This window comes from Eulemur rufifrons, chromosome 20, assembly GCF_041146395.1.
Source record: "Eulemur rufifrons isolate Redbay chromosome 20, OSU_ERuf_1, whole genome shotgun sequence".
In the NCBI taxonomy this organism is placed as follows: Eukaryota; Metazoa; Chordata; class Mammalia; order Primates; family Lemuridae; genus Eulemur; species Eulemur rufifrons.
Window position 1 is genome coordinate 13,443,083 of NC_091002.1, and position 11,241 is coordinate 13,454,323.

The 11,241-nt window shown below is 53.0% G+C and overlaps 1 protein-coding gene across 2 annotated transcripts; it reads right to left on the bottom strand.

Moving 5' to 3' along the window:
* Window positions 1-1,421: 1,421 nt before the first annotated feature.
* On the bottom strand, window positions 1,422-5,856 carry FOXA2 (forkhead box A2). 2 transcript variants are annotated; one of them, XM_069496591.1, is made up of 3 exons: window positions 5,636-5,856; window positions 4,595-4,664; window positions 1,422-3,574 (listed from the first exon to the last, which is right to left on the bottom strand). In XM_069496591.1, the coding sequence occupies exons 2-3, from the start codon at window positions 4,661-4,663 to the stop codon at window positions 2,273-2,275; spliced, it is 1,371 nt and encodes a 456-aa protein (XP_069352692.1). In that variant the 5' UTR covers window position 4,664; window positions 5,636-5,856; the 3' UTR covers window positions 1,422-2,272. The 2 variants fall into 2 exon arrangements, with proteins under 2 accessions (XP_069352692.1, XP_069352691.1); XM_069496590.1 differs by lacking the exon at window positions 5,636-5,856 and having other exon boundaries at window positions 4,595-5,619.
* Window positions 5,857-11,241: the final 5,385 nt, after the last annotated feature.

Genomic DNA, 11,241 nt, shown 5'->3' on the forward strand with positions numbered 1-11,241 from the left:
CAAACCCCCCTCAAGCGCGTGGGAAGGCCAGGGTTGGCGGGGCAGAGACCCCACCAAGGTGGCAGAGGGCACATAGAGAGGCAGTCTCCAGGGTTAGGGCGCAGCTGGGACACTCCAGGTTTGGATGGTCAAGAAGCCCAAAAGATCTAGTTTCGGAAACAGGGGCCTGGGCTTAGAAACCTGAGGCAAAAGTTCTGGCCTCGAGGCCTGCGGAGTTTTTACACACCGCAAGCTAGCTGCGCACAGGAGTGGCCCCAAATTGGCCGGCCCGCGACGACACTTGCTCCTACCCTGGCCGGCTTGCAGGCCAGCAGATGTTCCGGGCAAAGCCAATGCCGGGGGTTCCCCTTTGCGCACTGGGTTGGACTTCCATTGTAGTTGGTCGCCCTTTTAGGGCTGCGAGGTCGTCTGTGGGGAGAGGTACACGATTTGTGAGAATTTATTCTGGGGGTTTCTTTATACTTTTGGAGTGCCCTTGCAGGCTCATGCAATACCTACTCATCCTCTGGGCCTGGCAAACCTGAGTTGCCAACCTGACCTCATGGGCTTTACAGGAGGCTTTGCAAACATATTGGAGTTTGGGGGTGGTGGGGGGAGCGAAAGGGAGCAAATCTGCAGACAGTGAGATCTTGCCACTGTCACTGTCAATTGGCAAGCTGTGCCAGACACCCCTTATCTCCTCAACCCCAAATATACCTTATTTTTACAAAGGAAATTTGGATTGTCACCCTGAGCTATCCATTTAAAACTAATTCCAGTAGAACGACTTCTAAATAGTTTCCCAGACCAGGTGCCTCATCACTCCTGGGCCAGCAAGGACTGCCATGGTAGTGCAGAACACCTACTTCAGGAAGGAAGGGGTGGTAGAGTATACATAGAGGCTCCACAGGAGGGTAAAAGAGGCAGTGATGAAAACACAAAGTGCTGCACCAGGAATTTGCAAATCCAACCTAGGCTCACTGACATGAAGGGAGGCCTAAGACCAGAAGCACAGCCCAAATATGTAAAAACCAGACTTCTTCCCAGAGAAACCAGCCTTGGGGTCCAAGAGACATCAACACCAGGGCATCTTCAAACAGGTCAGGTAGAAAATTAAGATATTCGGAGAGTGGTTTTCTCCTAATGGAGTGGTTCACCTGGGATCTGTGTGTTTCATTGTGTGTAAATTTAACTTCAAAATTCAAAAAGTAACCATAAACAATATTGATTGAGTTCTGTTTAATGATGTGCTTGCTGAAGTGTTTAGGGGGAAGTGTACCAGTGTGTCTACAAATTACTTTTGAAGTGTATTAAAGAAATAAGATGGATTGACCAATGCAGATGTGGATAGATGAAAAAACGTGATAAAGCAAATATAGTGAAATGTTAACTGTAGAATCTTGGCAGAGGGTCCATATGTGCCTACTGTAAAATTCATTCGATTTTGGTATATCTGAAAATTTTAATTTAAAAAATGTTAAGAAAACAGCAACACCCTTTCCCCTAAAATATAATAAAACCTGCCACCAGCCAGGGTGTCCCTCCCTCCTTCTTGAAATAATTTCCAGACCTGTTTATTTTTTAAGTGAGGCAAAGGAAAAAAAAAAATCTTGAAGAAAAAATTCAAGGGATAAAACCGGTAATAACACTTTAATATAGATTTGTGGAACTCTGGCCCCTGCAGCCAGAATACACATTTATAAGCCATAAATAAAGCACACAGAAACCATAAATTAATCAGACCCGAGACCTGGATTTCACCGTGTCAAGATTGGGAATGCATTTTTTTTTTCTTTTTCTTGGTCATTTACAACAGACCCTTACATTATTATTATTTTTTCTCTTTTTAAACAATAGTACAACCCTCTGTTTCTGTTAAAACTACATGGTTTTACACCGAGTCACTCACAAAAGTTTTTTTTTTTTTTTTTAAAGTAAGACTTCCCTGCAACAACAGCAATGGAGGAGAACAACAACAAAAAACTCAGAATCTGCAGGTGCTTAAAGAAGCAGGAGTCTACACAGTAGTGGAAATTGGAGGCTTTTTTTTTTTTTACTTTATATTTTTTCCCATTTTTCTCCTTATATAGAATAATAGGTGTCAGCGTGGCCATGTGTTTGGGAGAAAAGGGCTGCAGAGGGCGAGGGGAGACTGCTGTCTTGGGGCTGGGAATGTCATGGATTTTTCTCCCTTGCATCTCTCCAACACCCCCCGTCCAAAGTTTTGACCCCATTTCCTCTCTCTTGTCCTTGTCGCGGGATGCCAGAGCTAGCCGGCCCTGAAGCCGCCTTCTTAAGAGGAGTTCATAATGGGCCGAGAGTACACCCCCTGGTAGTAGGAGGTGTCTGCGGCCAGGGGTGAGGCGTCCAGGCCCGTTTTGTTCGTGACGGGGCCCATGGCCAAGCTGCCGGGCATGGGGGAACCGTAGCCGGGGTAGTGCATCACCTGTTCGTAGGCCTTGAGGTCCATTTTGTGGGGCTGGTGGTGGTGGTGGCTGTGGTGGTGCTGCTGCTCTGAGGACATGAGGTTATTGATGGAGAAGGGGTGGTTGAAGGCGTAGTGGTGCTCCGGCTTAAGGTGGGCTTCGGGCGGCAGGCCCGGGTGGTGGGGCGGGCCCAGCAGGTGGGCTGCGGCCTGTTGCTGCCCGGGCGAGGGCGCGGGCTCCGGGGGGCTCAGTGCCGCGGCCGGCGTCCCCTTCAGCTCTCCCAGGCCCCCTCGCTTGTGCTCCTGGCACGGGGAGGCGCTCGAGTGAGGCGATTCGGTGCCCGCTGGAGTCTCCGAGGCCGGCCCGGCGGCCTCTCCGAGTTGAGCCTGCGAGGCCTGGGCCCCCGAGGCCGCCTTCTTGCCACCGCCCGCGCCGCCCGCGGCCTCCTTCAGCGCCAGCTGCTTTTCGCACTTGAAGCGTTTCTGGCGGCGCAGGTAGCAGCCGTTCTCGAACATGTTGCCCGAGTCGGGGTGCAGGGTCCAGAATGAGCCCTTGCCGGGCTTGTCGGGCGAGCGGGGCACCTTGAGGAAGCAGTCGTTGAAGGAGAGCGAGTGGCGGATGGAGTTCTGCCAGCGCTGCTGGTTCTGCCGGTAGAAGGGGAAGAGGTCCATGATCCACTGGTAGATCTCGCTCAGCGTCAGCATCTTGTTGGGGCTTTGCTGGATGGCCATGGTGATGAGCGAGATGTACGAGTAGGGTGGCTTGGCGTGCGTGTAGCTGCGCCGGTACGTCTTGGGGTCGCGCGCGCGGCTCAGGCCCGCCTGCCCGTACATGGGGCTCATCGAGTTCATGTTGGCGTAGGGGGCCAGGCCGCCCATGGCCCCGGCCGCCTGTCCCCCGAGCGGGCTCAGACTGGGACTCAGGTGTGGCCCCATGCCCGCCACGCCAGCCGCTCCGGCCGAGCCGCTCATGCCCGCCATGGCGCCCGCGCCGGGGGACATGCCAGCCAGAGACGGACTCATGCCTGCGCCCACGTACGAGGACATGTTCATGGAGCCCGCGCCCATGTTGCCCGAGCCACTGCCCATGGCGGCCGCCGACATGCTCATGTACGTGTTCATCCCGTTCATCCCCAGGCCGGCATTCATGTTGCTCACCGAGGAGTAGCCCTGCAGACAAGCCCGGGGAGGGAGGCGACAGCGTTAGCACCGTGGCTCTAGCAAGCCCAGACCTCCCACCCACTGGGCCAACCCAGGCCCCTGGCTCGAGGAGGCCTCCGGGAAACCCTTTCCTCCCCTGGGAGCCCGTCCTGGGACACCGAGTGTGTATCCAGAGGAGCGAGCCATGATCGCCCTTGGGGAAGTAGCGAGTGAACTGTCGCTCTGGGCATGTGGCCTGTTCCTAGCCCTTCTGCAACCTCTACCAGATTGTAGAACATGGGTCCCCTCGAGCACCCCCAAGCCGGGCACCCCAAAGGCATCCCCCAGAGTCTCTCCAACTCTCAGCATACTGAGCTGGCGCCGAGGCCCGGAACCTCCGGATGCCACCTCGCGCCCCAACAAGCAACCTGCAGGACACTGCACGGGACGCCCCGGGCAGCCTCAAGTGGAGACTGTGTCAGGGTCCCCTGGGTCCAGCCTTCCCCCGGGACCCCCTCCCTGGCCCCAGGGGAACTGAAAGGCAGTGCCTGCGCGGAGTTCGGGGACAGTCCGAGGCACTGAATGGGAGAATAGGGAAGGAACCGCGAACTGAACTACACGGCGGCTGGGCTTTGCAGCTACAAACTTTCTTTCTCTTTGTCCACTAGTCTTTGACTCTGCCTCCACCTCAGCCCCCAACTCCTACCCACCTTCTCCTCAGCTCCCCACCCCCTCGCCGGCCGACCTCCCACCCCTCCCCAGCCGCGCGCTGCCAAACATAACTCTGTTAGGATAGTGCGTGGCTCGGCCACGAAGAGGATTTGGAGGCGCCGCAAGTCAATATTTGATCACAAAGTTAATATTATCTCAAGGCTAACAGTGTGTCGTATAAAAAAGAGACCCATTTGAGTCGAAGGAGGGCGAAATAGGAGGCTGCCCTGAAAGGCTGGGGGTGGGGGGCGGGTGCCAGCGAGGGAAGCGGTCCTGAGGTTGGGGAAGGAGCGAACGCCACCGCCACTCCACTTCCCCCCGGAAAAGGCGAGTGCTTACCTCGGGCTCGGCATAGTAGCTGCTCCAGTCGGACGGCTCGTGCCCTTCCATCTTCACCGCTCCCAGCATACTGGAAGCCGAGTGCATGGCAGTTTAAAATTTAACAGCCACAACAAACGACCAGCAATCACCCCCACCCCCACCCTCTTTTAAAAAAAAGTCAGCCAAGGCACCGTCCCCTCCCTCTCTCCCTCTCTCGCGCTCCCTCTCCCTGGGCTCCACTCCCTCTCTCTCCCTCGGCCGGCCGGAGGCGGTAGTTGGAAGTGGGCGGGAGGGGTGGGTCTCGGGAGGAGGGGGCCAAGGAGCGGTGGAGGCCGGGACCAGAGCCCCGCCGGAGGGAGCGCCCGCCGCCCGCCGCCGCCGCGCTACTGGGCTGCCGGGTGGAGGCTGAGGTTGGCAGTGCCGAGCTGCCCCGAGGCGGCGGGAAGCGCGCGGCGCGGGGGTGGGGGGGGAGAGGAGGAGGAGGAGGAGGAGGAGGTGTGGACCGCGGAGCGGACAAGTGCCGCAGTGACGTGGGCGGCTGGTGATATAGCGCGGCGCGCTGGCGCGGGCCTCCAATCCCCAGACCCCGGGCAGCCCATTTGAATAATCAGCTCACACCTAGGTGAGAAGGAGCCTCGGCCGGCGCCCCGCACCTGCCCCTCCGTGCCCGCCCCGCTGCCACCCAGCCCCGCACTCCCAGGCGGGACCGGGGAGCGGACCCGGCGGGCTAGAGGGCGCGCGGGCGCCCCAGTGGAGCCCCCTTTCCTCCCGGGTCCACGGGGAGTCCCCTGTGGAAAGAGGGACCTGGGAGGAGGCCACCCTCGGGAGCAGCTTCGGGCTCTGGCCCCCGCCCCGTCCCATAGCGCTGGGTGCCGGGTGAGGCTGTCAAAGGGCGCGTCCAGCCTCTGTGCCCCGCAGAGCCTTATTAAAGCCGAATTTATCTATCCCGGGTTTCTTCGCTGTCAATGCTTATTCCCTGTCAAAACAACAAGCCAGTGACAGAGCCAATTTGCAAAGCGCCGTCGTATTTAGCCGTATTTAGAAAAACTGTGTACACACCTTTAACTCGCCCGCCGCCGCTGCTCCTGGGAGGCCCCTCCCCGTTACAGTTAAGACCCGGCGCGGCCCGGGAAGGCGCGGGGCGCACGGTCCGGCCGCCTGGGCTTTCGGCTTCCTCGGAGCCCAGCCGCCGGCGACTCACAGTGGGTGGCGGGGCGCCGGGCGCACGCAGCGCCGCTGGCTGCCGCCGACGGTTGGGAGGCTGCGATTTGTCTCTGACATTCAGGCCGGCGTGTTTCAAGGTTACTTTTCAGTCACAACCGAGGTGCCCAAAGCATTTCGTAACTAAAACAAACAGGGCGGGGGGGGGGGGCGGAGAGGAATAAAGAAATCAATAACAGGGCATGTGGAATTGACTTCAGGAGGGTCTCTGTCCTCGCTGCCTTCCAGAGGGGCTGTTTTATAAAAATTAGAAACTTCATCACCCATATGCTTCTTTTATTTCCCCTCCAGCTCCTGGATTCAAAAATTGTCGCCTGTCCCGGATTAGCCATCAGGACCTGAGTCAGCCCAGATTTGGGGTGAGGGTGACATTACAGATGTTTGGATATGGAAGCCCTTTTTTGGTTCTGAAAACCTGGCTGGACCGTGGGGATCCAGCCCTGTACCCTTCCTCCCAGTGTTAAAGAAAATATAGGCAATACTGGGCTTCCATCCCACCTGTCCAGAATTGGGGGTGATGGTGGCAGAAGACAGAGGCTAGGTGACAGGCACAGAGCTAAGCACTGAAAACGGAAGGCCTGGGTGGGGGTCAGGCTGGAAGGCAAGCCAGGTGATACAGGGGAGCCACCTCCCCTAGTCCCAGTCCTCTGGGGTCTGCATAGTTTTGAACACAAGATGCAGCCGCTGCAGTACACTTTGCTGCAGAATGCGGACGCTTTGGACAATTCATAGGGAGGCACTGTTGAGCCCACTGTGCAAGTGCCAGGGCGGGATCCCCCAAAGCCAAGGTCTGCATCTCCTCGGAAACTGTTCGCACTCAACCCCTGAATGCGGAGGGCTCCCAGGACGGTAGGCCCGGAGCGCCCTGGAAGTGCGTGGAGGTGTGTAAGCGCACTTTGTGAACCTGGAGGTATGCGCAGGAGAGTCCGAGGAGCCAGATCCCAGCATTTCCCACGGGACCCACCCAGAGCACGGACAGGAACAACTTCGCTGCTCTCCAGAGGACTTGGGAAAGAAGGGTACACATTGGAGCTCAAAAAAGGAGCTATTTTTCAAAGTCTTTTGCGCAGGCCAGGTCAGAAACGCGGACACACACGTACACGCACACCCGCAAACACATCGTCAACCCTTCCTCCTTCCCACGGGGCACTTCTTACATTTAGTAGAAAAGAAGTGCCTAAACAGACAAACCCGGGAAACAACGACAGATGGCAGCTTTCTGGTGTGTATGGAATTGAAAACTCAAAAGAAGATTCTGGTTTCCCTAGTCTGTGCGTGGTGTGTTGTATGTGACAGTGTATGCGAGCCTATATGCGAGCCCACTCTCCTTTCTGGTTTTGCTCCTGCTTGAAAATGTGATCCCAGAAATTATTCCACGACCAAAAAGAGCGAGCAGGTGAGGGGAAAGGAGGTCCACGGGAGGAAGGAGCACTCCCCTCCTCAGGAGGGGACCTTGAGAGCCCACACTTCCACCCTAGCCCGATTGGTGGCTGGGATCGGGGACACAGGCGAGCGCTCAGCATGGGCTTCCACAGTGACAGAGCGCCCCCTGTCGGCCGCCGGGCCCGTGGGATCAGCCTGAGTCCTCATTTACCCTCGCGCTCCCAACCCCGCAACTCCCTCACCCGGACACCTTCTCCCGGCCTCTCCTCGCTCTCAAAATGCCTCTGGGGGCCCCGTATTTTATGGAGCCCTCCCCCCAAGTTCTGCGCAAACCCAAACCAGTCTCCTGCCCCCCTCGAGAGGTTCCGAGGGCTCGTGTAGGGTCTGGATGCGTGTGATGCCGCCTGGAGTCTCCGAGTGACCAGTCCGGGACCCTCCCGGCGCGCCCGCTCCCAGGGAAGGCGAACACGGCTTGCAGTTCACTTTGGGTTGCGGGGAGCAGGGCACCCACCGGCAGCGAAGGAAGCAGGAACGTTCTAACAGCCTGGGGTTCACTTTCCCTTCCCTGCGCGGCACTACCGCCCGCCGCCCCTCCCCCCCGCACAGTCCGGGTTCTTTCTGGAGCTCCGGTTTCTAAAGGTCCTTTCAGAATTCTGGCAGGAAAGCCTCAGGCTTGAATGCTGTTCAATTGCTCCGGGAGTTTCTCTCCAGGAAAAAGTTCGCGGGGAACTCGGTCTGCAAACAGATGTTTCTCCCATCCCCCGTTAGTTTAAACCTCACCTAGGGCTGAGACCTGCGAAGCTTTCCTTTGCTGGCCTCCCCCACTTTCTTTCCAATTTATTAGATCCCGCCCGGCTTCTACAGTAAAGCTGCTTTGTAACCTGGGACTGTGCTTGAGGTTAGCGTGCTGTTTTCATTCTGGATGTTGCCCCAGCGGCAAAGGGGGCTTACAGTTTCGGTTCAAATCCCGGCCTCCTCTGCTCTCCCTAGGAAGAAGACGCCCAGGTCTCCCAGGTACTCCAGGCCTTCCGCTTGCTGGGATGCTCCCGGGTCTCCTAACAAAGCCGCTCCTGGAGCTCTCTTTGTCAATGAAACCAGGCGGTGCTGATGAACAAACAGATCTCAACTTCCCTAAGCGATAACTCAAGGAATAAAGTAATAAAGTCCCATTCAGCTGATCAATATTCCAATTCCTTCAGCCCTTCAGAGAATAAATATTACCCAGCAAAGGCCTTGCCCAAAGTTTCCCACCGTGTTTAGGGCATTATGAGGCAGATGTGCAGGCGAGATTCAGGCAGAGGAGATAGAAAGATAACAACACAGCTTGTGAAAATATACACTTTTACTCTCAAATAAGCTTTTTAGTCGATAAAAGTCAGATGCCCACACACACCTTATTCACAGGGTGGAATTCTCTGGGTGCATCCCAAGTCTCAACGAAGGAAAGGCATATTGTATGTGAAAGGTTATAATCAACACTTCACACTCTGTAGGTGGGTTGTTATTTCTGAAATTTATTTTAAAAAATCAGACCATCAAAATTTGTCTGCTTGGCCCTGAGCACACCTTCCAACACTCTCATGCTGGCTTTCATAGTTCTTGGACAGTCAAAACACCAGTTGTTTATGGATTGGGCAATTGAAAAGGTAATTAGCTAAGAACACCTTATCAAAGGGTATTTATGTAAAAGAATGAAGAAAGGTTCAGCATCTTGCATTCTTCTGCAAAAGCTTAGGAAAGCGCTGATAAAAGTGGGAGGAGGAAGAAACAACATTTTAAGTTTAATACACTGTGTACCTACATACAATCTACCTCTCCTGTACAAGATCCATGGGAAAAGATGGGACATGAATAAAAAATGATAAAATAAAAATAAATAAATAAAATGTTAATAACCTTGATTGTGTTTGGGTATTAGAATTATATCTTCAAACTACAGTTTTCTACAGTATGGTTGTATCATTTTGTATCATTATTATTTTATTATCACATTCTTTTATTGCATGGTGAAATATGTAATAAGAATACTTACGTGTGATGTTAAGGAAACTTTGGCAAAACAACTTGTATAAATATTCACTCAGTTCTCATCCTTGAAAGGAGATCAGAGAAGCTACCACCCAAATTGATGAAGGGTTTGAGTTCTGAAAAACAAACAAATATTATTTTGTCTATGGTATCAGAAACTGGATTGTGCTCTTCTTTGAGTTCAGGGAAGAAGAGAAGAAATATTCATGCCAATCACAGGTGGCGACTTCCCAGAGTGTTCCTTGCACATCGCTTAGGAGAAGGAGAAAGACTCTGTCTTCTAGGGGATGTTAAGAGGAATTTGGCCCACAGATCTCTTTCTTTATGCAGATAGAATTTGATTATTGCTTGGAAGATTGTGTTTTAGTTATAGATTGTTCATCTCTTATGGTCATTCTCGGTGGTTGGGTTGAGCAGTTGCTGACTCCACTCCTGTGTATGTAGGTCTTTGAAGAAAGCCAGTGCTCTGCCCATTCAGGTCCAGGGTTTGACAAATTATTTCTGGTATATACTTGACATCCTGTTCACCATTCTTGCGTTTTTAGCACATTTCTGGTATGTGGGACTATTATAGCAGGTCATTAAAATAATTGGAAGAGATAAAAATAAAGAAATGACAACTTTTAGTTGCAATAATAACATGCCAACGTGAGTGAGAATAAACTCCTCTTTGAGGGATGCTTAAATTAGATGCATCTGCATTTGTGGCCCTGGGAGCTATTTCATATATTTGGATGTTGCTCTTGGGAGAAATCTCAGTTATTCCTGCCAAAAAAGCAAGCAGTAAACTCCATTAAAGACAGGAGTCATGGAGAACCAGTCACAAACTACCTGAAGAATCGGCCCCCAGGCATTCTTTCTCAGGAATTCTTCATGTTACCCAGGGAGATATTGCAGAAGCTGTCCTGTTAGCTCTGTGAGCTACTGATTGCTTACTTGGAAAAACACATACACTTCCAATAAGCATGAAAGGATGAAGCATATGAGAGATATAAGAGCAGAAAGAGGTTGGCAAACCGTGGATTTCAATGCTGATGCTTAGGAAGCAGTTGTTTGCTTCTCGTTCCCATCTCAAAGTGCTACAGGGGCTCCGTGTGAGCACAAGAAAACTATATAAAACTTGCTCTAATATTAAGCAGTGACAAAGGGGAGTTATATATTTTGGGCCCATAATTAATAAGCACTTATTTTATGGCGAGGGGACAGGCAAAGCCTCACTCATGCTTACAGAGATTAAGTCTGTTTTCCTCTTTTATTTCCTCCTTTTCTCCCTTCTTCTGCCACCAGTCTCAGTCCCTCTCTGTTTTCAAGGCTCCTTCCCATTGTGACCCCAGAATTTCCAAGTGCTAAAATCCCATCCCAAAGGGAAATTCTACATTTCACCATTCAAAAACAGTCTATATGCTAGTGGAGATGAACTAAAACCCCAGGTGAAGCGTTCTGCCTGTTTCCACTCAGAATCAATAGGAAAACCAAGGGCTCAGCCCTCCAGTGGTCTGTGTGGTGTCAGCAGAATAGCTCTAGCAAGAGCCAGACAAGGAGCACTGTGGTAGCCCAATTCTGTCCTGCAACCGGCCATTTCTCTATAATATCGGTTTTCTATCAGGAGAATGCTAGGGCTTTCTGGCTTTGGGGAGGAAGAAGGATGCAGGAAGTGCAGCTGCCGGTGCTGGGTGCTCCCATGGGAGCCTTGCCCTGTCTTGCACTCAGTGGACACGTAGCTCTGAAATGTTTGTAATACATGTGTCTGTGTTATTCAGCACTCCGTCAATTTTACTCCCAAAAGTAGTTCCAGAGGAAGAGTTGTGGAGCTTCTTGACAAAATGAGAGCTTCAAGGAGGGGGTACCACATTACAACGACAGTGATCCACTAGGATTGGGCTAATGAATCAGGCCTGGGACAGCCCTTCACACTTCTCAGTGCATAGGAATCCCCTGGGAGTCTTGTTAAAATGCAGATTCTGATTCAGCAGGTCTAGGGAGAGGTGGAGATTTTGCATTCCTAACAGGCTTGCAGGTGAGGCTGGTGCTGC

Bases quoted from the DNA above. Each gene is read 5' to 3' on its own strand.
- FOXA2 (XM_069496590.1), bottom strand. From the start codon at position 4,681: ATGCACTCGGCTTCCAGTATGCTGGGAGCGGTGAAGATGGAAGGGCAC. The intron at 3,575-4,594 runs GTAAGCACTCGC...GCTTGTCTGCAG, and splicing joins GCTACTATGCCGAGCCCGAG to GGCTACTCCTCGGTGAGCAA.